Consider the following 26,884-nt stretch of genomic DNA (forward strand, 5'->3'; position numbering starts at 1 on the left):
GGAACGTCGCTTCTAGCGGCCATATTTGTTAAGGAGAACAAAAGCGTTGGGCTACAACCAGGCCGCAACAAGGTAAACATCTTCTTTACTGTCTAGTCCACTTAGTGATTTGTGTTTCAGTTGGGTAGATGAGTGTTTGAAGAGTCAGCAAACGTTTTCTTAAAAGCCTATGCGACCAAATTTTGTGATATTATTCGTAGTATTTGTTTCATTGTAAAGGTGATTCTAATACTATTGAGCAGTGGCATATAAACATGAACATACTAGTTAATTTTAATCAAAGCTACGAAAGTGGTATAGCATGGGTATCAGCAGCACCTCACCATCTCATTTGAACCCCAAAAAGTTCGTGAAAACTCTTTTAATAACGACGTCTGACGTCTTTGCTTTGTTTTCAGTGTTGTTGTGTTTTGATGTTTGTCGCAGCTTCATTTAATATTCATATATGTATGTAAATAAGCGTCATCTTTAGTGTTTCTGAATGTTATTGATAAAAGGTGCTGGCCCTGTGGTCAGTTTGGTTCTTTACCTGAAAGTAAACTATGACCAAAACCCTCCCTAACATTAATTAGTTGCCTTACTCCAACCTTATCCAAACTGTAGAACATTTTCATAGCAGGCATTTTGAGATATCATAGCAGGAAAAGCACAGGTGTATTTACTGCTCAGGCTTTGGCCTGTACGCCCATGTTTAAGCCACACAGGTGATTTTAATTATCTTGGCTGATTAGACCTCCTCTCAGGACTGAGTGGGCTTGTACAGACAGGGCTTGATTGACATCCCTCCATAACCTGTTAGTTAAACAAACAAGGGCTGGAAGATATTTGGACATGTTGTAATAGGCAATGTACAGGTGTAAATTAAAAAAAGAAGATTGCTATAACCCATTTAGCTGCTTTAGTTTCCAGGTCCTGGAAGTATGCATGTTGGCTCACTGCCACACTGTCAAGGCTTACTGGAAATCTTGATTAGAACGAAGCCATTGTTAGTAACACCTGTGCTTTTCCTAGTATGACAAGTAAAAATGTCTGCTCTTAAAAAGGCCTCTCAATGCATGGGGTAGCTCCGTCCTGTAACCTAAGCCAGCCAGAATAACTGACAACAATTGTGTGGATGAAAGAAGACTGAGCCTGTAAGAAGGCTCTGGTCTGCTGTTTTAATGTTTTGTATGATTTATATTAATTTGGTCTTGTATTTGTAGACTGCCAGTGTATGATGAGATGATGGAAATATGAGGAATTCTGCAGCTGTCTTCTTGAACATTTCAAGGTACATTTCTTTTAGTGAATATATTATTTAAGTTACTAAAGAGTGTATGCCATCAACCATTCCAGCTGTGCCAGCTTTCAACTTACAACAAAAATGACTCGTCAGGCTAATATAGGAAAACATACTCTGATAATTAGGAGATCTAAATCACACCTTATTGTGCAATGTGATATTTGAATTTGCAGTAGGCCTGCCACAATTTAATGCAGTTCTTGAACTCTCACTCCATCTACAGTTTCAGTCCATCTCCAACGGTGTGTGATACTAGTATTTTAAGCACGGGGCCATATGATGTTCACGTGTGTGCTGTTTGTATTCTCTTTAATTTTGGTCAGTTGGCATTTAAAAGTTCATTGTTCATTTTTATTTTTATTGTGTATAAGATGACATGACAAAGTAATTTATTTGTCTACTCATACAAGAGGATATATTTACAGTGTTTTCTTATATTTTCTGCCACATTGATGACCAACAAACTTCTCACTAATTTTGTCCAGAGACTGTGTCACACGGCATATCTCACTAAATGAGTTGCACAAATTTCTTTAGATCACAACTGGAAAAAAAAATTCTAATTAGGAAGCTCCAATTCCAAGCATCCCAACAGAAGCCAATGTGAGTCATCCCTCTTCTTTATCCCAAGGGGAAATTTCCGAGTTGACAGTCCGCTGTGTTTTCATGTTTTCCAAGCTCATAAAACATGCATTCACCACTGCCATGCATGGAACACGCCCTGTTGAAGAATTGCTCCTCAACTTGTTGGTATGCATGGAATTCACAGGACTGTGACTCCAGATTTTGAAACCAATTATTCAAATAGCTGCCACTGTAACTGGCAGGGCAAGCGTGTCGAGAACAAGGGAGAGAAGCATCTCAGAGATTCATAATAAAATGTTCTCTGCTGTATAGTGCCGTAACTTGTCCGTGCCATTTCGAGATAGTCCGTGGTCCTTGGCTTGGTGTTTTGGGATCAGTCATGTGTGAGATGACTGTGAAGTAAGGTGTTGATCTGGGATAAATGAAAGTCTATTCTAGCTTTTACTTCAAGTGCATATGTCTGTGAGATAAGAAGATCGCAGTAAAGCATTTTATGTTCACGGATGTGGAATGTGATACAAAATCAAACTAAGCCTCTATAGATTTAACATAACTCAACATAGTGTTCCATTGCGGGTAAATTGTGAATTAGTGGCTGGATGGATAGATAAATGCACTAACCTTTCTTCCTGTCTGGCACTCACACTCTCCAGAAATATTAATCAAAACAGCTCAAGTGTAGCTATAAGAAAAAAAGGTTACAGAATTTACATGAAAGTGACATGAAGTTGATTAATTATCCATCAGGCCATTCAGTCATCTGCTCATTCGCCAAACAACTCACAAAAGATGTACATGGATATTCCCTCCGTGAGCACAACCATCTGAGCTATGAAATATGAGAGCATCATAAATATCATTTTTCATTCATCCTGTTCTGAATACCTGGCATTTAAAATTCATAGAGCATTTGTGGCGTATTGTCAGAGTTTTGGTGAGGGATGTCCTCAGACCACCCCATTAATCTCTATTAAACAGGAACATGTGAGCCATCTCTGTGTGTGTGTGTGTGTGGATTGGATCATGCGTTTGTGAGCCTTCTGAGCATTGAATGTCAGGTGTTTGGCAGTAGAATTGCTTAAACCTGGGTTATTCTTTTGTTTGTTTCTTATTGTTTTTGAGTGCCACAATTCAAAAGAATTTGACATGGACAAACACGTTCACAGCTGTGGTCTAAGTTGCTACATGAGCATGGTCACTGAATCTACAGCCATAATATAAAATTTCATCTCTGATTGCTCAAGTACCAACATCAGTATAATTATTTCACTGTGTGCCCTTCATACCACACAAGTATGTTCCAATTAGTGGTGATATATTGGCTTGACATCTCGTTTAGTGAGGACGGGCACATTGCAGAGCCATGATTGAAAGCTTAATGAATGATTCATAATCTGGAATGAAATGGACATTTTCACTTGGGTGTCTGCAACAATCATTAGCTGAACACGTAGCATTTCTACATTACAAAAACTGAAGTGTCCATCTGGAGTTGTTGATTGATTGTACCTGGAAATGTCTGTAGGTACAGTTTTAATACAAACCATACTATGTGCTAATTAAAACACACATTTTCAGAGCCATTTCAATTGTAGTTCCCTCACCTTGCAATTACAGAGTTTGATTTGTTGTTGGATTCAGTGTTCTACCTCATATTTCTGTCTGGGTGTTGGGGGAATGTTTAGAGCAGGGAGGGATGTTGTCTTGTGCGAAACAAACAGATGGGACGACAACTTGACCTACTTCTTCATCTGGACCACTCTGAATAGAAAAATGGGATGACTATGGAGAGGAGAGTGAAAATAGAGCTGTGTTATGAGTTTATTGTGTGGATGAATATAAAGTACATAGAACACAGCTATTTCTTTTGATTTTTAGTTTGGCATTGTGTTGACCACATTTACATGCTTTCTATATGTGCAATTTGCATATAAAATAAGCCGTGTTTTAAGAGGTCAGGAGGGTCAGCTCTGCCATATCAACCGTGACAGCTCTATACTTTAAAACCCTAATGAGAATTGATACAATGGTTGTGTTATAGCAGGGGCTGAAATCATAGTGTGATTAGGAGTATTTGCTTTGCAATATTTACTTTATAATGCCTATTTCCTGATAGCAAAGTGATTCACCTTGAAAAATGAAACACTTGCTGATGGTATTTGAAATAGTACTGTATATTCTGACATCATCCTTTGTAGGATGATTTGAAATGAAGACTTGTATCCTTTCACCTGTCTTGCAATTTGGACTTCAACATTTTAGGACCATGTGCCATATTCATCCTCACCTTGAATTGGAAGAAACACACTTCACTCCTATTTATGCTTCTATCCAGGCGCTTTTTAAAGAATCCCCCTTGACGCTGATTGTAATTGTGCATGTGATATAATTGTGTGGGTCAAACTGTTTGTGCCTCTGTTTTAAAATACAGTTGCAGCTGATGACTTGAAAGGCTTTCATATTTTTCCCACATGTGGAGAACAGTTACCCCCTCACAGCATATTCTGTTCTCTTCCCACGCCTCTTTAACAATACCATGAATTGTGTTGCAAACTATTGCAATAATTGCCTGTTTTTTTTGGACCACTGTGCCACAGGAGACAGTAATCCTCGTGCACAGAGACATGAATAAAAATATGTATAAGCTCCCCTGGATAAGTACAGGTAATGGGCCAATGGACAGTATACAGCATAAATGAGTACTACAAATACAGCTGTCTCTCTTTACAGGGGTTCCCTATGATGCAATGTTCCAGCAATGCTGGTGTATCAATTACCATTGAAACATGTCAATACTAAACAGGAAAATATTTTCAAAATGATAAAAGGCCATGTTGCAAAAATGAGATCACCCTCTTGAAAGTTATAAAATAATACTTAATAAGATGTTTTCTGGTGCTAGTTAAGGGCAATTGATGAGCAGATGAGTCTGTTGAATTACTCACAGACTTAATGTTGACGGCAATGGCACCACATGGGAGAGAATTGTGTGGAGACCTGAGGAAGAAAATGATTTCATTGCACAAAAGAGGACAAGGGAACAAGTGGATTAGAAAATTGCTGTTATTAAATCAGAACACAGCAGAAAAAATGATACAGAAATTAAGTTGTGACAAGCTCCCTGGGACATTCAGGTTGTTGCCATAAGTATTCACCACATGATGAGGTGAAAGATTTTTGCTGAGAAAAGTGCAGGAGTATTGCAAAGCAAGTGCCTGAGTTGGCTAAAGCTCCAGAAAGCTCAACTGGAGTAACTGACTGTTTCGTCTCACAGTAAGACACAACGTGTAGAGATGTGTAGAGGTGGAATTCATGGTCATTGTCCATGCAGGAAGCCAAAGCACAAGAAAGAGTTTAATCTTTGCCCAAGGCCCATATTGACAAAGGTGAAGACTTTTGAGAATATATACTCTGGTCTGATGAGACCAAAATATTTTCTTTGGCTCTGATAGCATCCAAAATGTGTCACAATGCAAGGGGGAGGAGTACAGTGAGAAGTGCATGGTTCCCATAGTGAAGCATGGGGATGTATGAATGCTGAAGATGTGGGGGAATTGCGCTTCATTGATGGCATCATGAATTTGTAGATGCTACCCTCTCTCCACACGCTAGGTTGTCAGGCACTTTTTCAACGTCATAATGACGTTAAACTTTCTTCCGAGGCAATGAAGGTGCTGCAGTGTGGCCAAGTATGTTACCCACCCTCAACCCTACTGAGCACCTGTGGGATATTTGCAGCATTTCCCATCTAACATCAAGGCATTCAAGAAGGTCATGCTCAGGCCTGGAACAGGATAAATGTGACTATATGTAGTGAACTTTTACACTAAATGCCAAGAAGCGTCGAAATGTTTAATCAAGGATCTACTCATTTTTGCTACCATAAGCAAAGTTACCCAATTCATTTATTTTAGTTATTTGTGACATCTTTCTCTGTCACATGTATAATAAAGTAATTTATGCTGTTTATTGTACATATGTCAACAGGAGGACAGGTTCAGCTCTTCTGTTACAGAGTTCAGCACCATGGACAGCGCAGAGGTTTCCCAGTGTGGGGAGCTCGCTGTCCATGGTGCTGAAATTCTGCTGAATTTGTGGCTGAGAATCCACAAGTATTTTATGATTATTTTACAGTGCAAAGACTTAAACCAATATTAATAATGATGAATAATGAACTCTATACATCCATTGGAACAGGGTAAGATGTATACAAATTTCATCTCATCCAATTACAATGGATGGGATAGAGTTCACTTCTGCTGTGAGAATGAAGGTTTCCTGGGAAAAGTAAACAAGGACACCTGGTGATGTCTGAACCTAACTTAAGTCCATATTTTGGCACATTTTGTTTAACTGCTTGCTAGATGGCACTGTTTATGAGACATACCACTACATCAAAGTACATACAAAGAGTCCCAGTCCTTTTAAGTAGGTCTATTTTCATTTCAATAGATTCTACATAGTTATTATTGGTCCTAGTGGGGATTCTATTTTCATCGTCTGGTTTAGACGTGCACAGCCAGTCATTTCTTATGATGCTCAAGGACACTTCGGCAGGTGCTGCAGGTACAGCTACACAGTGGATCAAAGCCCAGCTGCCTGTGGGAACAATCTCCCATCCCCGAGGATCAGCATTTATAATGAGTCACGAAAAATATAGCTGGAAGAGGTGTTTTTCTTCTTGATGTGACTGTTATGTGGCGTGCAACATAACAGAGCTATACACATGTATACAGCCTCAATATATTTTAACTAGCCTGCTCCATGCATGTCTGAAACGTCGTCTGCCTCCTTTAACATAAAAGCCCAGTAAATCACCCATGGCTGTCAAGCCACTGATGAGTCTGCCCTGCACAAAGCCTATGCAGCCTTTCCACCAGGCTGTTGTATCCCTCCCTCCCTCCCTCCCTCAGTTCCTTTCCTCCTCCACATTCAGTGCTCCCTCTTGCGCGCACGGTGAGCAGCAGCAGCAGCAGCAGCAGCAGCAGTAACGGCTTCAGCGCTTCTCTGACGCACCATCGAAGATGAGCATCCCAGTCCCACAGGCTGTCAGGGAAGACTCTCTCGACATCTCCCCCTAGGAAATCTGCGGTCAAGCTTTCAGCATCAACTCTGCGTGTTTTTAGTCTGTTTTCCGTGTTCCTTAGGTTGTCTTGTTATTTGTCAGATTCGGCGCTGCGTTTGGCGGGGATGCCCGCAGTTGACATCTCTTGACTGGGAATTTACTTCGGAGGTGATTTTGTATCCGCACCAACTGTCAGCTAGTGATTGATTTCTCTCTACACTTAGGGGGGTTATCTCCGTGTTTTCGGAGCATCAATCGGGACATTCTTGTGCTTCTAAAATAAGTGATTCAAATTAAAGGTGAAAAGCGGGGTTGAATCAGAGGGCTGGAGATCGTTTGGATGACGGACACCGAGAGGCAATAGCTCTCGCTCTGCAACGCAAATCTCTGCGCCCTTGGAATATTCTTACAGAGGCACTGTTAGAGTAGAAATATTTTCTCAGTTTGCAGTCATAATCCATAGGACGAGTTTGCCCACTGCAGGGGCTGTTGCGGCTTTCTTGTCTGCTCTGTTCTGAAATACGATTTGCTTGACGGGCGGGCGTCTGAGCATCCCGGACGAGCCCGAATTTGCGATGCCCAAACAGTGAGACTACGGTGGGATCTCATTCGGTCACCCTGCGCGGTAGCATGGCTCCAGCCCGGAGGGACTGCAGCGGCTGGGAGATGTTCCTCCCGACGGGATGCCTGCTCCTCTCTGTTTTGCTATTTCACCCTGGACTGGCCAAGGTGTGCAACGACCGCACCAAACACGGACAGGACAACAGCTGGTTCACCAGGGACGGGGAAAACTTGCCCATCATGGTTCTTATGCCCATGAACGAGTCGGCCCTGATGAGCAGCATCAGCCAGGGGATCGAGCCGGCGGTCCAACTGGCCATCCAGCACATACGGGAGTCCAGGAAGTACTCGTTCTCACTCATCACCAAAATCTACGACACAGAGGTAAACATGCAGACTAAATCTTTTCACTGAGCAGCTGCTGGTTGGGGTGGCGTGTTTAAAACAGTTGTATATAGCTAGTGTAAGTGCGCCTGTGTGTGCTTGTGTATATGTGCACGTGTGTATGCGCGCGCGCCACTGCCCCGCAGCGCTCCACACAGTGTGCGTCCAAGGGGAAACGCTGGGATCTGTTATGTTTGGTATCTGCGCAGCCTCGTTGTTGATGAGCTTGTTTTCATTGCGCTAAAGTCAACTGCTGTCTCTTTTCCCTCAAATGACAACGCGGTGCTATAGTGCCTATTTCCCATCTTCGTCTGTCTCGCTGCTGTCGCTGCTCATTGACAGTGAATTTAAATGTATCCTGGCACCAGAAGGCTCTGCATCACCCGGACACCCCAGAGCCACACTCTCATGCTCTCCCTATATAGGACGTTTAATGGTTACCGCAATCTCAGGATGAAACAGGACGACCAATATATCTGATAAAACAAATGTCATCCATCGCCTTCACACAATTGTATTTTAATTGAAACGCTGCATTCGGCCTTTTTGTAATCATCACTTTATAAGATGTATGTACGACTTGAACTGGCTTTATGTTGCAAAGATTTTCAGTCACGAATCCAGTGTATCTTTAAACGGTTAAAGAGCTGGTTCTCATCGTGCCTGAAGATGGCGGTAATTGGATGTGCGATTTCTTCTGACTCCTTGCACCCTTGAATCTCACAGTATTCTAGCTCCAAATTAAGATCAATTTATTTGATAACAATAGCAACAATAATATACCACTCCAGCTGAAGTCCTCTTGAAGTCATAGCCAAATCTCTGCAAGCTTTGACATGCAGGCCTATTCTCCATAATTTTGTTTACACTTGAATTATCTGACTGAACAAGTCAACAGTGCTTACAGTGGCCTTCAAGGCTTTAGCGATTTACATGCTTTTGAGGACAGGATGTAGTTGAGGAGCTTAAAGCTGCTGCATTATACAGACGTGTATGAATGTTGAAAATGTGACATCTGTTTAACAATCCAGCTACAAGAAAAATCTGTTGAATAAGAGAACATTGATTTGATACTTAGATAAATCATTACTGTATTTATAATATTTTATAATCTTTGGTTGATCCAGGTTCGTCTTATTAAAACATCGGATGGTAACTCCTCCCCCTCCTGTCTTAAATTACACTAATTCCTTTGGTTTTTTCCTGTGTAGCACTGTGTAGCACCTTTATACTCTTATGTTCACAGGTGTGTGTGTGTGAAAGAGCACACAAATCTCTGTTGACAGAGGTAAGCTCTCACAGGCGGCATGCGCTCAGACCATGGGATTAATATGCTCTTATGAGAGTTATGATTTTTCTCCTTCTATTCCTCTGGAGAGAAAGATGAGCTGGAAGCAAGAGTTCAGTGGGCCAACCTGACATCCACTCACTGGGAATGTCTGATAGTGATGCCAGCTTTCTAATACTAACAATCAATGGGAAGAGTAAAGAACAGTGTTATTTGATGACTTTGTGGTCAAAGGCTAAACTCTATTACACTGTGGCACTGCCAATCCCGTGGTATTTGACATTTGTTTTGTATACAGGCCAGCTGAAAGTCCAAGCTCTGATCATGCTTTTTGAAATGTCAGAATGAAAATATTCTAATGTCTGCTCTAGAACTGTGTTTTTCCATCAATAACATATTTTTGCTCAGTGCACAGATACATACAGAAATATATAGTCAACATGCTTCCTTTTTCATTATATTACTAGTGGAAGACCTGATAGACATGTATTGGTTACTTCTAGATGAATATTGTTAATGTGGAACGTTGGCCAAACGTATCCTGTTAGCTCTGATTTTAATAACGCTCAGAAAAAAAGCACCGTGCCAACAACTTCATAGTATATTTACAAGCTACAGGAAATCATCTGGCACAGGCTGGCATGGTTAAAGTCAACAAGTGACCACAGAGAGCACTGTGAAGTGCAAATGGTAGTATATTACTGCAACAGAATATTGTTATTATATATTTACAGAGAATAATAAAGAAACAGTCAGAAACTTTAGTGAGAGAAACATGATTCCAATAACATCTTAAGATATGAGAAACTATTATTGTTTGTTTATTTCAGATGAAGTGGTCTGAAGTGTTTGCAGTGTCTCAGTACTCATGAGCATTAAAGGTAGAGACATTTGCCCAGGGTTATTGCTGTAGTGTGGACTATATTGGAGCCTCTGACATGTTTATGGGAGCAATAATATGAAGTTAGTGATGGCTCTGCCATTAACAATTTACCATACATGTTTTCATTATACAGTCATTGCCATATAATCTCTTACTTACACATGAATAAAAGTCCTGAACACACACACACACACAGACACACACACACACACACAGACACACACACACACAACACACACACACAACACACACACACACACAAACGCACACATGCACACAGCCTCCCCACATTCCACATGCTTATGTCAGAAAACAATACATGCATCAGTGCGTTCGTTGCAGCTAGCAGCAGGCCAAGTGTGTGCCTGTGTGGTGTTAGTACACATGTATGTGTGTGTATGTGTGGGCACTGGGATTTGGCCTGGCAGATGTAAGTAATCAGTCCCTGAGCAGAGGCTCTTTATCCCTTTATCCCCTGTCGGTGGAGCCATGGGTAGACTGAGTAGGCCCAGTCCATCCCCTGGTGGTGTGGAGCTCGGTGGTGGTGCTGATGATTGGGATGGTGAGGCACTGAGGGGCTGTCCCACAGTAAAAGAACTGAGAGCTGAAGCTGTGCTGCTAGAATGAGACAGTTGGAGGTTAGAGGATAGAACAAGCAGTCATTGGAAGTAGAGCAGATGTCCTGATGTGGAATGCTTGGAGATGATGATCTAATGTGGGCTGGTGTGAAACTGGTCTGAGCAGCCTGAGGAAGATATTTCACCTATGTAGACATTGTAGCAGGCTGAAGCAATTGCAGAATACATTTTTTGCTTTAAAACCAGGGCATTGCAGGTAGAAAAGAAGCAGGATGGATTATATCAACTGGGAGGCTTAGTGCTGGAGCCAGAGTTGGTCCTCCAATGCAGCTCTGGATGTGTGAGTGTGGGTTTTAGTGTAACCGAGGACTGATACTGTAACTCTGCAGGCTTAGAGGATCAAAGCTTTGGAGAGGACGGGAAGCACTGGAAGAGGATGGAAGGGAGACTTTGGGCAGTGAGAGCGTTCCACGCTAAGCTACGCTAGTTCATGGGTTTATAGGATGTGTGACAGGCTCTTGAGATGGGCCACTCAGGGAAAGATCACTTTTCAGCAGAAAAGTGAACAGTGGTACGCAAAGTTTTTGAAATCAGTGTCATCTTGTGTTCAGCTCTGGCCAGTCATGTCAGCCAATAGATACGAATTTAAACTTCACAAATCAAAAGGCAAAGTTTGTTGTTATACACGCAAGGGTAGCACTATTCATACATAAAGACATGTTAGTCCTACATGCAGTCAGTATAGTACAGTAGTTATTGTTATTGCTGGGGCGAAGGCACAAGGCATGTTTTAGGATATTGAGAAACATTTGTGAAACAGGCCTGCTGTGTCACAGATTGAGGGAAGTGGGGAGAGAAGAGGACAAAGAAAGTCTGGATCCTTTCATTAGGCCTCCTAGAGGAATAAGAGACTCATATAGTTTCACCCAATAGGGCTGTCACTTTAAGAAAAACAAATGAGAACTAAAATGTAATTCTTCCAGATTATTTTAAAAGCAAACCCACAAAGCCCTAATTAGGAGAGAATTGACAGGGTTGCATTGATTTGCAGTGCGTCCACAGCTTACTTCAGATTGGGGAATTGTTTCTACAGGCCATTATGTTTTGAAAACACAGCAAACAGCCCCAGCTTTATCCACAATTTTTCCACCTATCTAGTATAGTATAGTACATCTCAGATGGTTTGGTGCCATCATCCATTCAGTATGGCTCACTACCTCCATTTTGTGTTAATAAACTCAGTGACAGTGCAGTTTGCAGACACGTCGGAGTACAAGGAGCAACCTATTACTCTTAAATGCTGTGAATTTTACAATTCAGTAAGATCGTTAGGGATTGAATATTTAATTTGTGCCCATGTTTGAACAGTTGTTTGAACTTTGAATAAAAACTGATAGCTCACTCATGGATCTACAGTGACCCAACACCTTCTGTTGTTTGCTGTGGAATGGGGAAATTATGTGATGCCATAAATAAAGCATAGAAAAGGATATGATAATGTTGTGGCTGACGCACTTCCTCAAGGGTGATTGTTTTCAAAGTGCTAAGATGAATGAACATGGTCTGTTTGTTTTTTATGGGTGGGGGTGTTATTTTCCCCCACAGGTGAATGTGTAACTTATAGAAATGTGTCAATGTGTGTTGTGTTGGGCCTCAGCTCTAGTTCCTCCTCACTTGTGTTGTTGGCCAGTGAATCTGGGAACCTTCATGCAATCCCATCCTTCTGGGGGTCCAGTGGTATATAAAGCTAGAGGAGCTGGCTTCTAGGCTTTTTTGCCCCTTTTGCTTACAATCAGGGAATTTATGTATGGTGAGCTTTTGGATCAAGATGTAGTCTGTAGCTCTCCTTTAGATTGCTAAAGTCTAAAGTAATAATTTTGCTGTTTAGTTTCAGTTAATCAATTAATTATTTTCAGCTACTGTTTCTCTTGTTGTTTTGTGTTGCCATTTTTGGTGCATTCCTTTTTTCCTGTTTTACTTTTGTGTGTTGATAGGGATAGGATTTTATGTTACACGATTGGAGGTGGATGGTGTCATCTGAGGAAACAATCAATTTGATATAAACTCTTTAAAAGTCCACTTCTGTGATCCTTTTGAAAAAAGCAGTCCCCATTTATTGGAGGAAATCTTAAATTCAATTAACATACTTTAAGTCAACGTGCTCCTCTGCTATCATGTTTCCTGTATTCTAGCAGAGTGAACACATGTATTTTAAAGGCAAATCAATACAACCACAAAGACACAGAGTCTACAGTTTGCGATGTGGACATTGCCCATGTACAGTGCACTAGATACAGTATGGGTATTTATGGCATATGACTGTCCATCCATGCAATACTATGGGCCTCCTGAGACTATGTTAGCAATGATGTATGTTCGGAGGTACTGCACACAGATACGTACAGTATAAACAGCCTCCTCTTTTCTCCTCAGAGGACTAGAGGCAACATGTCACATTTGTGCACATGTCGGCAAGCCTGCAACCACTGTACAGTACACTTGTTCACAGGAGGAGGAGCACCCCCCTGAGCGCATGTAAGGCATTCTGTCATTTTGTCAGAAGAAATTAGGTTTTCTGTGAAAAGGCATTACCATAATGGAGGTCGGGGTGCTACTAAGCATAGGTCTTAAGTCAGGACGAGCTGGTTCAGGGCTGTTGGCTGGTTGGCTTTTTTTTTTTTAGGGTTGAGGAGAATTTGTTTTATCATTGTATCATGTGTTTAAAGTGAAAGTCCTTTCTACATTTATTCAAACTGAATATCCCAGTGTACCCTTTACTGATCTTAGTGATTCACACAATGTACCTCACTTCTGAGCTTTTGTGTAAAACCATGTGACATGGGCCAAATGAAGAAGCACCTTTGAACATCTTGTCAGGGTTTCATATTGTACGCCACATATTATCTAAATATCTGACATCTATTCAGCGCCGTAGCAGTGGCCCAGGGGGGGGTCAACAAAGATTACCTGTCATTGTTCCTTGGAGAGGGTGAATATTCAGGGATAGTGGGGAAAAGCAGCCTGTGACAGCCTGGGTGCTCTCCAGGCATAGAGAAAGTGCTGAGTGTGGCTGTATCCACTGACCCGACACAGATAGTGGGGATCAATGTGCAGCAGCCCTTCTCATAGAACGAACAGCATCTCAGGGGAGAATCAGAGAGTGAGGCGAGAGAGAAAGAGATGTATAGGGTTATGAGATGGAGATCCCGAAATAGGATTATATCATCTTTTGTGCAGGAAGAGGAAATGGCCAGCCTCTTAATTCTTATTGGATCATAATGTAATACCATTTGCGTTGTTTCTCTGAGGCTACATAGTTTAATGGCCATGTGAAAAAAAGCAATTACTGCATGCAATGAGGTATGAGCATTAGATCAGTTAAAGGCTACCAAGACATTGTGTTTTTATATCACTAATATCATTTTGCAGGTTCATGAGAGTATTGTGTTCATATCATTGTAATGTTTTTTTTTCGCTCTGATTCACTCAAAATCAGAGAAACACGGGTCACGGTGTAATAAAGTTACTAAATTTGAGCATTAATTGCTGACCTTTTTCTGAGTCAGGCTTCCAGTGGCCTGGAGGGCTCGAGCAAGATGACCAGAAACATGAACTTTCTTGATAAAAGAGGCTCTTATGTGCCCTGAAGCTGGCTTCACCACAGTTACTGGGACACACAGGCACACATGTAATATAGCCCATAAATGAACAACAGTATGCTCATAAACATTGTACTTTTCATTTTCATGCAAACACAGACCTGTCTCCTCCACACACACACACACACACCCACACACACACACTGAGTATACACACACACACACACACACACACACACACACTGAGCACACACAGAGCGCACACTGAGAACACTGAGCACATACACTCCCACATATGGTCATGGCCGTTTTCAGTTGGCATCCCTGCAGCACTGCCTGAGGTCAGGACAGTGTGGTCAGTTGAGCAGTTAAATGCAAAGTGTTGTTCAGTTCCAATAAAAATGGAGTCACATTATGGTCAGATTGCTTTGTAGCACATCAGTACCTCCTGCTTCACCCTCACTATGGGGAGTAGTGAAAAACTCAACCTCAATAAGAACAGTTTTCATCAATCTTTTGAAACCAGTCAAACATGACAGGAATTGCTTTGTACTATGCACTTTTTAAAAAAAAATTTCCTTACACTTTATTTCCATCTTGTGCCCTACATCTAATGTAGAAACTTTATTTCTTTTGTTTTTTTTTCTAAAAAAGAAGAGACACAGTAGATCTCGCAGGCTTTGTGCATCCTCAAAAGTTATGGATTCAAAACTTGTTCCCTGTTCCATCTCATCTCTCCTCACCAATGCTTTTTAATAACATAAGTCCCCACCTCTTGACTACCGTTTCTTGTTTATCCCAGATGTTTTCCTAAAGCTTAAGAGAAAATAAGTCAAGTTTGACTGCTCCCCTTCTCTGGTATATTACTCCACATTAACCATAGAGCAACATCTTCTTGCTAATATGCTAGCAACACAATGCTTTATTTAATATAATATTGGTATTCCGAGCCTTAAGTTCAATAGGTGAGTTCAAGTGTGACAAAAACAAATTAGCCTTCTGGCTTTCTCAACAGAACACCTTGTTTTTGCCTGGAGTAGATTACAGTGTCTTTGACTGAATCTCATTGTTTGTGCAAATATGTTGTTAATTCGAGAGAGCAAGGGAGAGCGTTTGGCATTATCTTTTGTCTGTGGAGTTGCCCTGCAGGGCCTGATGTGCTGACCAATTCAAGGGCTAATCACATGAGAGAGGCAGCGGCTGAATTCAGTTTCAACAGCACCCTAAGCAAGTTCTGTTGGTTGCTTGCGAAGCAGTCAAAATGTGCTTTTGACTATGAGTGCTGCTGGAGGTTGGGAAAGGATGGAAAATAGTCTGCACAATGAATGTGTGGGTGGAGGCACTTATGTGAATGTGATTCTTCGAGATGGACGCAATCACCCCACACTGATAATGTTAAAAATCAGCTTCCTTCTAAAATACAACACAGCAGAATGTTGTGGTTAAGGGTGTCACTGCGATTACATATTTCTGCATTGGTATATCTGCCTTAGTGGGACTGACCGGAATCCAATTTAGCTCTTTGGTAGCCCATTGAACTAAATAATGTACAGTCAAATGCCATTGTCAGCCTAGACTCATTCATGGTGTGGTCAGGGGTCTGTATTGTGGTCAGCACCATCACTTAGGTGGTGTTAAATGAATGACATCCTAGTAGAAAACAGTATAGTATATATCAGGAAGGGCAGCCCTCCGTACGAAAAGGTTATTATAATATTTCATATCATAGCATGCCATCATACTTCAATACATTGTAGCATAGTACCTCACCTGAAAAGATTAATACAGTATCCAAAACTCTGCATATGTTGCCCTGAATATATTGCATCTTAATTACAACCAGGCGACATGCTTGTATAGTAAAAGCTTTAATGAATTTAGTTTGTGATAATCAATTAGGTTTCAGATTAATTTGTCATTGTCAAATATTAATCTTCCTTTTCTTTGTGCCAACGTATTGTGTTTTCCCAGCAGATGCTAAGATGAGACATCTGTTGGCACGTCCCCTTCTCATCTTTTTTCTTTTTTCTTTTCTCTGCTATTGTCGAGATGCACAACTCCAAAAGGTGGTGAACCAGGCATCTGGCTGCCATTAACATTAAACAAACAGTTACTCTCGGATTCACATGGCTGTACTGTGGTACTGAGGGACACCCACTGGGAAATCACCCAGGAGATAGAAACAGGATGGGAGGATGGATGAAGAGGTGGGGGAGCCAGAAAAATTGGGGCTTTAGGAGGACGAGAGAGGGGAGGTGGAGAGGGGAGACATAGAAGGGGAGACAGATAAACTGGAGGCAAAAACACTGAAAAGCAGCTTTAAAGTAGCGATAGACGAGAGCTGGGATGAGGATGAAAATCTCCCATTTTTTTCAGTGCTGCCGAAAATACTGACAAGATGGCTGCTGCCATGTTGAGTGCAACACTAAGTCAGTCTGTCAGGCTGCTTCTGCTGGTGCGTCTATAAAGCTGCCATTTATCCCCAGCCAAGCCATTTGCACAGACAATTATAACAGTGAATGTTTATCTGCTCCTATAGCATGTTTTGCTGTAAATGACTGAAAAGAATCACTGCCTCTTACTCCCAAATGTGGTTTGAGCATTAGGAGCCTTTCATAATGATATTTGTGATGTTGCAGTTTGTTTACTGAACTCCCTTTTCTGCAGACAAGATCCAGGAGAATATGTGTTTGTGTGCTTATGGTTACCAACCCCAAGAGAGGTGCCCTGCTGTTACACGTCTGGAGAATTTCCATCACTAAAAGGCTGCGCGTATGTGTACGAGCGAGAAAGACAGGCAAAGGAGAGAGAAAGGTTGTAGGTATGAGATGGTTTTCAAATATCTTAACATTGCTTCCCTTCTTATGTTGTTTGACCTTTAACCCTTAAACACAGCAGACTCTGACCAAGGTGATAGTGTTCCAGATTACCTTTTTTAAAGGATGACCTGTTTTCTACTCGATATTGCCTTTGTCAGCCATTATTAAGCCTTAATCCTTAAAATTTTACACCCCCCCCTCAATCACTGTCTGCTCCTTTCACAACCCCCCCCCCCCCCCCCCCCCCCCCAACACACACAGAGACACACACGCACACACACACACACATTCACCTCTGTGCCTCCCTGTCCCTCTCCTGTGAGTGGACAGAAATGAAAGGATTATCGTGGAAAGGGTGTGCCGTTGTCATTAGAGATTGGACAAATACTCTGTGCATGTTCCTGTCTGTGGCTCTCAAGAGGGCCCAGCACAGAGCAATAAGCAGAGAGTCTGTCCTTGTCAGTCCTGTAATTACATTAAAGCTCATGTAATTCTTGGACAAAAAAAGAGAAGCCAACCCTTGACGGCTTCTTGGAAAGAGATGGGTGTGTATGTGTGTGTGCACGTGGATGCACATGTGTATGCGGTGTGCATGAGTATGCTTACCTATAAAGAGAAAGTGACTATACGCTGGTGCTTTCATGCATCCACATATACGGTATGTACTTCACTCTGAGGGCTGGTGACTCGGTGTGTGTGTGTGTCTGTGCAATTGCGTGATCCTGGCAGCACGCAATGTGTATGATTGTAAAATGTGTGTGCATCCTGTTCCCAGGGGTGAATGGCAGTTAACACTTATTCCCAGAGGATGCTTGGCTGTCATGGCCACAGCTGGGATGTGTGGAGACTCAAGCAGGTGCCACAGAAGAATAATGGCCTTTCTTGCTTTGTCTCTGTCAGTGTCACCATGACATGCACCTACATGTGCATACACTTTTTATACCAATCTCTGTTTCTCACACACACTGACTCACACACACCCAGACTCACACAATACCCCAACCACATGAAAACAGACTGTGTTGAGACAGACATGTAAACTAACCATTGTGACTGGTCAACAGAGGGCACCAGGGCGCTGCCCTTCCTAAAATGGCAACCTCTACATAATCGGCACTTTCACTTGTTTCATTTACCTCTGACTGCACTGCTTTCTTTGTAACAATAGTATAAAAAACAGACAACCAACACATATTTCCTGTTTATAACAATTACCAGCCAGTCACTCTTCAAAGGAACTGTAGGAGTCCAGATTGGTCAAAATCCTGTTTTGTGCTCAGATGGTACGTTTATACACACATCTCCCCCTTTTTTTTTTAGCCGTGTGATACCATCCTGACATATACGAAGGAGTAATTGTCACTCACTAACAGCCTCAATAGATCCACTCTCCTGCTCGGTGAAATGCTCCAGCAGCATACACAGCAGCGACCCAGTAGTGAAGGCTGGTAAAACACAATAAAACTGAGCGGTCTATAATGTGTTGCAATGATGAGGACTTATGGCTGTAATGACCCCTTTTAAAATTCTTTAGAAATTCCTCATCAAAAGTCAGACCAGATGCAAAATTTCCATAGCAGCTTTTACACAGATTTTATTATCTCATATAAATGACCAGGCAGAACAGAGGAAGCAGTTCCAACTATAACACACTTTGACTCTCTTGGGCTCTACCTTTTGTCTTCCATGATGATTTGCTTTTCATATCAGAACAGGACATTGTCAGTGCTGTTCCTTCGTCCTCTTCTGGAAAGAGATGCTCCACTAGAGGAGCGATTATGCAGTTTCAGTCACACTGATAAGAACCTTCATGGAGCACCTGTCGGAAGCACAGCCTTCACAGTTATTATTTTACAGAAATAGACTGCTGGATTTAATACATTAAAGCTCCCTTGAGCAATATCTCATGCTTTTGTGCTCATCCAGCTGTAAGGTAACAAACTGTCAGTTTGAGTTTTGCTTTTCCTCTTACGGTTTGTGCCATTTAGATTTTGCGGTTGTCAAGCACTGTAATCCTCTGTGTGTTTTCCAGTATTTTTCTGCTTTAACTGACTACATACTGACTGTATGTACAAGGATTGTCTGAAAGTGTAACTGTTGTGATTTGTTGCTGGTAGTGGGCCTCAGCATGCGTCCATGTGGCACGCTGCAGCTCTTTGCTCCAGCAGTCTCTGGATACACATCAGACCTTTGTCCATTTTCCGCCTGCTCATAGTGGCTACAGCTTCCCCATCCCTGATTGCTGGGGCCTGTTAGCGGAAAGCAGTTGGTGAGCCCATTGTGTGCCAAGAGCGATAACAACAGACAGTAGAATCACAGATGTAACCTACACACAAATACACACACACTCCCTGCCACACTCTCTAAGTGCCCATGCACGGTAGCAGTGGTATACACATCTGTCATGTCCATCCAGAGCAGGCAATCATGCCACATGCAATCACAAAAGCCTGTGCAATGATGATAAGAGATCGTTTGCTCTATCTGCTGTGGCTCAGTCCTAATCTTTGTGCATGTATGTATGTCTGTGTGTGCATGTGTGTGTTTTCATAGCTGGATAGTTGGATAATTGGATAGCAAAACAGATTAAATTGTGCTTTCTTATGTTGTATCAGTGGAATTGTGTTTTTGTCAGTGAAAAAAACAAAACAAAAACAAAAATAAAACAGTAATATGCAGGAGTGGGTAGCATTTTGTTTTGAGCAGTCCCCACACCATTTGGCAAACAAACCCCAATCCACAGCCCCAAACACACAAGAACACTACCACATATCCACACACTCTCTCCAACACCATGACACACAGAAGCACAGTTACACTGTAAATGTTGTTCCTAGCTGCTCTACATGTTGTAATGAGCTAATGTCTCTTTGTTTAATACATCTCTGAACAAACCATGTTACAGAGCGGGAATTGTAGTTGTAAAGAGTAGTTAGTGTTACAGAGCCTGTGTCAGACTGCGGCTGATAGATGGGGTGGGGTCCTGATTGGACAGACCTGCGGCTGCCTGTCTGACTAATGAACTGTTACTGTAAGGCAGGAGCCTTTTATTGCTTTCTTTATGGGGAGAAGAGGGTACATTGATGACTTGGTCTGCTGTCTCCTTTACTAGTCAATTTCTTGCTACACACACACACACACACACACACGCACGCACACGCACACGCAGCCACCCATACATCCTTGTTTTACTACCATCATTGGCATAATGCATTCTATAGCTTCTTACCCTAACCTCACCCATCACAACTGGATGCCTGACCCCAAAGCTACCTCTACGCCTGGCGTCCATACTACTCCAGAAACTTTTGGAAACGCTCTGTTTTAGTTTTAAAACTCCAGGGTTGCATTCTAGTCTGGAGGTGCAGAAACAGAGACTTTTGGAAACAATGACGCTACACCCACATTTGTTTCCTGATTGGGTCTTATCAGTCACAGTGTCCTGTGATTGTTTGATTTCATGGATATTGCTCCAGGTAACTCTCATGTTGCCGTATTTGCTTATGTCTTATGGCACCATGACTGCCTTATACTCATGTATTACTTTCAGTCACAGTTCCACTTTGTCATCCGTCCAAGCAAAGAAATCTCTGCAAACCAACTAACTGCAGAGTAGACAATCTGCTTCATACATGCCCAGTGTACATGAAGGGTCATGTGATATGCATTTTCATTTTGCTTTTCTGATACAGAGCTAAAACGCTCCTCTGGATGGAGATTGTTTTCGTTTTGAAAAGCTGTTTTAGAATGATCATATTAGTGTTGACGTAAGCTATACCTAATTCTAACCTGAACCCTTAAACCAATCCTTAACCCTCAAACTGATCAAAATATCCTCACTCCAACCGGCCCTCACAGAGATAGAAGTACAAATGTACACACACACACACACACACACACACACACACACACACACACACACACACACACACACACACACACACACACACACAGAGGCTTCACATCGATCAGCAGTCTGGAGCCAAGTTATTAAAACTCTGACTCTTGGGCCCATTTCATTAAATTTGCAGCATGCAAACTGATATTTACAATATGCAATCACTTGTTTGACATGTGTCACAAATAAATTACAATCTCAAGAGGCAAAAGGACCTCACAATGCACACTGAAGGAGGCAATCTGTACCTGTTCTTTCTTCATCACATCAAGAGGATGAGTGTGATCATGAAATACTTGATCTGACCTAGAACATGTTCTCCTTCTCCTTCTCCTATACTCAAAAAAACAAATTAAAACAAAATGAAAGAAAATTATAAAGAAATGTACAGTGGAGCCCAGACGATTGTCTTGGACAGGACATAAACTCTGATCTTGAGCGTCACAGCAAGGCTCAAGTATTTGAAACATGAAATTCTGAACGTTTAATCTCACTTGTGCACATGAAAACACAGCCCGTTTTTCAGTTGCATTAATTCATGGAATTATATAAGTGTAAAATCTGGAAATCTTGAATTGACATGTCATTGACATGTTGAATGGTGACTGAAGGGATATATTTAGTATAATCTAATCCTCACATCAGACAGTGTTATTTAGTGATAACACTACGTGATTAGATGCTCCTACTTTCATGCTGATTTCTTGCCTTCTGTCCAAATGCACAGCAATATTCTCCAGAAAGCTCCTCTGTTCATGTCGCCCAACTGTGTGTATTGGTTTCATGGCTAAAAACAGGGTGATGGCAGAATGCCTGTTTTTTCTCCCTTTTGGGAAACATCCAAGAACAATTGATGCTACCCTTTTGCTGGTTCTTAAAAATGGGCTGCTTGTTGACAATATGGATCCAACTGCACCTGAATTTCATCACTTAAATGCTGTCAGTTAAATCATATTTTAAATAGTTTCATTATAGCCTATTTTTCCTGGATTTGTGTTCACCACATTTCCTTAAACCTCACACGTTTTCCATAATGTGATGTTTCATGGCCACACTGGGATGCTTGAGGAATGCGCTCCAGGGCTTTCACCACTGCTGCCAATAGGTACTGGCCCTCACTTCCTCTGCCAGCCATCTTTTATTAAACCCTTTCTTTATGTTTGAAATTCCAAGGTAAAGGACCGTCTAGGGACTGAATGTCAACAGTCATATTCAGCTACTTCAACACACTGTACAAGACAGATAAAGCAATTAAGTCACCAAGGTAATGCATACACTACACTGAGCTCTTGCAGCGGCAAGAGAGTGGCGTGCAGTTTGTCTTTGAGATGGCAGCCTGTGTTTAGGAGGAGACCCCCATTTTACAGTATGGCTAAAACATCCCTGCCATGTATCATTCCTGCTTTTTGTACTGTGATGGTTATTGGGCTTTCGTGAGCTTTTATTGCCTCAGTTGTCTGTGATGGATGTGCCCAATGAGTGCCGAACGCTGGTTGGGCTGATGACACCCCAAGCTGTGAGAAGGAAGGATGCCTATCACGGTAATTCAATAGAAAGCAGTTGGATAGTGAGTGAGATTTCATTATCCCACGTAAAGCAGATAATTCCAAGGGCCATCTGGGCGGATGGAGGACATTACTCCTAAGGCGTATTCATATCAACGTTTATATTCACAGAGACAGCGCTATCACAACCCTGTTCTGATGTAATTGTAAACAAGCTGTCGATTGGCTAGCACAGTGTTAGGCTAGCTAATTTTGATCTGATGGAAAAGACACCAAAAAAGGTCTGCCAACTGTGACATCCTTGGAGTTGCAGTAGCTTTTATTGTGGAAAGTTTGCTAGCATTAAGCATCTGCCAAACAAAACTAAATGCTAATTTTAAACGTCCACTCCCTGCCAGGGATTTTAGTTCCATTTTACAGGCTCTTTAAAAAGCAAAACCAATTCTTGTCCACACTGAGCTACAGCCCATGTTACACTAATTACTACCCTTATTAGTATTCTAGTGGAACATTAGCGATTAGCATAGCCATTAAAACCATAAGGATCTCCTGTGGGGGACAACAGAAAAGAAAAACAGAAATGAGCCTAAAATATTTTAAGCCAGTTTTACATGGCTGTGTTGGTGCAATTGCGTTTGCACCTTTTGGCCTTGGCAGACAAGTGTGTAAAGGGTCCTCTGGCAATGCAGTGCTGTCTAATGTATGTAAATTGTGTGGAAAGGGGACATCAATTAGAGTTGGCAGTGTGTACACACTGTGCATTTATTCATGAGGTTGGTAAACCTGTTAATTGTATGTACTGGAGACATCCGTTGTGGATGCCGTTGACTGGGTTAACGCAAACACAACTAATGACATGAATGCACATGATCTGTCCCACGCTATGTTGTAGCTGTGATCACAGAACCTCACACTCAGTCCACATACAAAGGTATGCAGACGTGAATGGATGAGTGTGTGTGTTTTTGTGTGTTCAGAGACATCCTCTGAACTTAAAAAAGAATAAGACAAGACAATTCTCCAGTGCTGACCTGTTGCTGGATGTAGTCTTATTGAATAAATGAGCATGCCTCATATTTACTAGATCACTGCTTTCAAGATGTATGAATAAGAATTATACATGGTCCCTGGCGGTTGTTGGCAGCCTCCCTCTACATAAATATTATCTGTATGCCCCTGCTCTCTGCTCTGTTGACTTGCTCTTTCACACAGGGGATCTTCTATTGATTTCTACAAGGCCTTCATGCCGACTGGAATCACATTTTCAGGAATGGGCCTTCCATCTCTGTGTGTGCAACATCATATCTTTGCTTGTTTTTGTGCTTCACTTCTTTCAGTGGATTTTCTCATTATAGTCTATTTTAGGCCCACTACGAATTTATGTGGGAGATTTGTTGCTGGAGAAGCACTTTTAAAGGGGAAAAAAATCACTTTAAAATCACTATGGCTATAACATTGTTTGAACATTGCTGCATTAAATTATGGTGTGTGCATGTTCATCTCACCCACTCACGCTGTCAGTGGTGTTGCATCGATGGGAGAATCAGTGTTAGCTCAGTTGCTCCTCAAGGCAGAATGTGTGACGACGATGGCAAGGGGACCACGGGGTCATGACCATTCTTCTTTCTTTGATAGAGGGCAAATGTAAATGTCAGCCACGTCTGAAAAAGGAAGGTCTGCTAGTCTCTGATGCTGCACAGAATAAGCTGTGACAGATGGCAAAAGCGTTGCGAGCTAGAAATTATGGGGGCGAAGCTGAGAGGAGGAGAAACGATACTAGAAGGAATAGGAAAATCAGGAATTTTGGGGAGAGACTAACAAAGACAGGATTTTTAAAAGAAATACTATTTCACTGGATCTAACATACAATATAATATTCTCCTGATAGTTACTAGCTAGCTGTATTACCAGAAAACAGTTGATGTAATATTCAAATATAATATCTTTGTTCAAATTTGAGAGTTGCTCTGCCAGATTCCTCAACATTTTGATACTGTGAGAAGTTTTTAAAGAAAACGATTGTCACCATTGTTCAACTGAAAATCCTGTAGAACTACCTTGACCATATTTTCTGATCGCTATAGTAGCCATTGATTTCTGTATAGATCGTCTGTAGACTTCATTGATCAGTCATGATTTGCACTAAAAATCAGAGTTCAGATATGGTGCCTAAAAAAAACTATAAAGAATCATTGAAGTACAAAAATATATCAATGATTATAGCTTGTGAAATGTATCATCCATTGCATCATTGGTTAGGGTTAGGGGTTAGGGTTTTACAGAAATCTACATTTTTTGTCTTATATGATAAAAAACTGAACTGCTAATTTAGAGAAGAATATTCCCTTCCATATCTCTCAAGTCACTGTGGAACTACAGCATTCCAGTCTGAAAGTGTTACAAAAGAAGGTTTTTGGCTGAAGAGTCTTGTCACATCTTCCTCCCACCACAACAAAGGCAGACCAAGAATAATGTTAGTGCGTATTTAATTCATTTATTCATAAGGGTAATTGAAATATTAACGCAGCTGGTTAGACACTGGAGACTGGATGTCTTCAATGCTCAGATCCCGCACAACTCACCAAGGAAATTATGTTTTATTTACACATAGATTCTATCCCTCACATCATAATCCCTGTGTTTAATGGAGGTGTGTATCCCAAAGGTCCCTGGACAGTTTTTCATTTAGATAGATATGCAAATAATTTGTTGATGATATACACATTCATTCTGTGCATGAATTACCAATAGTCGAAGAGAGCTGACATAGTCTTTATGGGAGTACACTTAAATAATTTAGAGGATGAAGAAAGGTGAGATTGTGGTGAAAAGTGAAGCGGGTGAGAGGAAGAACAGGGGGGATATAGCGAGGAGAGAGGAAAAGATGCAAGGAGGTTTTGAGAAAAGAGGATTTTGGAAAGGGGAGGACAGCAGCTCAGCTAGAATTGTACGACGCCTGGATGTGGCTGGTACGAACACAACCTGGCATGTTTACCCTTTTCTAATGACGTGAGAACTGTGCTGGAAGAAGGTGTGTGCAATGAAAGTCAGACAAAGGCACAGCATCTCTGCATCTGTGAACAGTTTGATCTGCACAGACCTAGCATGTGGCTTTATGCTCATGTACTTGCACTTCTGCATTCGTGTGTGTCATTATATGAGTTTAATTGCACAGATATCTGTCAGCGTGTATCGTATGTGTCACTGTATGCATGCGCTTGCCTCTGAGATAGTCATTTGGGGTTGCTGGCTGGGGAGAGAGAAGGAACATGACAAGTGTGCCAAGCTTGTAGCGGGGTGTTCTCAGACAGTCTGGGGGGGGGGGGGGACACGACAGGCCTGCAGAGGAATGGGGTGGAGGGATAGGGGAACTGGGAGGCCATGTGCTGCTCCTGTCACATGTCGCGCTTGGCACGGCAGTGGGCGAGCGGCAGGCGGGCGACGATTTCACCACCCACCGGGAACTGTGGGCGTGGGGGCTGGGTGAGGAGGATGGCTGCTTCTTCCCCAGGCTTTATCAAAGCGAAAAAATAAAACGCAGAGAGATAGATCTGCCACTTACAATCAGACTAGTAGCACACTCTGTTTGTGTGTGCCACAGAGAGAAAGAAAGCGATACATACAAACTCAGTGTACTATATGTATGCATACAATGACCCACAGTGACAACGACAAACAGATTTTTTCACTTTTTTTGCAATATATTAAAAGAGCATTGATAGACTTGTCCTGAAGCTGCACTGTTGTGTTTTATTATTTGCAGTAGATCGCTGTAATGCTGAAAATTAATCATCTCCAGTCTGAGGTCATGTGCGCTCTGGAACAGGTTTTTGTCAAGGACCTCTTTTGCGTTTGGCCGCATCCATCATTCCCTCAATCAAGACCCATGACTCAGTGCTTAAGAACAATCATGCACGTAGTCAGTGCCACCATAGCCATGCTTCAATGTACTGTGGATGGTACAGTATTATCCAGTTGATAAGCAGCATTTGTTTTTTTGCCAGATGTATCGTTTAGCATTCAAGCCATAGTCCTTTAAATCCATTGAAAGCCATTTGGAGAAATTTGGTCTAAGCTTCTTTCTAGCTATTTTACAAAAACATGGGTTGGATGGAGAGAGCAGAGATGTTTGCTCTTCTCCCATTTCTGCAGAGGAACTCTGAAAGTGTTACGGTGGTCACTGGATTCTCACTTCCCTTGAAAACTTTTTAAGGGTAAAACTGGTGATATTCTATATTTCTCTTACTACCAACATTAAATTAATCATACTACCAAGTATTGTCTGTAGCCAAAACCTGATATACTTTATTCCTCTGTGCCACGTTCCAAAAATTAAAAGCACACTTTTTCTATCTAAGCATCTATAGATGCTTCAGTTATTGATTTTTACCCTTCCCTGGATCACTTCTGTCCATAGTAGGGTTAGGTGATAGTAAT

General features: G+C 41.7%; 1 protein-coding gene across 1 annotated transcript in view; it reads left to right on the forward strand.

Annotated features, from left to right (window-relative positions):
* Nucleotides 1–6,814: 6,814 nt before the first annotated feature.
* Nucleotides 6,815–26,884, forward strand: part of gabbr2 (gamma-aminobutyric acid (GABA) B receptor, 2) — a 177,304-nt gene continuing 157,234 nt past the window's right edge. Inside the window, exon 1 of the mRNA XM_056399025.1 lies at nucleotides 6,815–7,877. Within this exon, the coding sequence (XP_056255000.1) occupies nucleotides 7,563–7,877 (315 nt within the window). The 5' untranslated portion in view covers nucleotides 6,815–7,562. The remainder of the gene's footprint in view (nucleotides 7,878–26,884) is intronic.

The sequence above is a fragment of the Seriola aureovittata genome, chromosome 16, assembly GCF_021018895.1.
Source record: "Seriola aureovittata isolate HTS-2021-v1 ecotype China chromosome 16, ASM2101889v1, whole genome shotgun sequence".
In the NCBI taxonomy this organism is placed as follows: Eukaryota; Metazoa; Chordata; class Actinopteri; order Carangiformes; family Carangidae; genus Seriola; species Seriola aureovittata.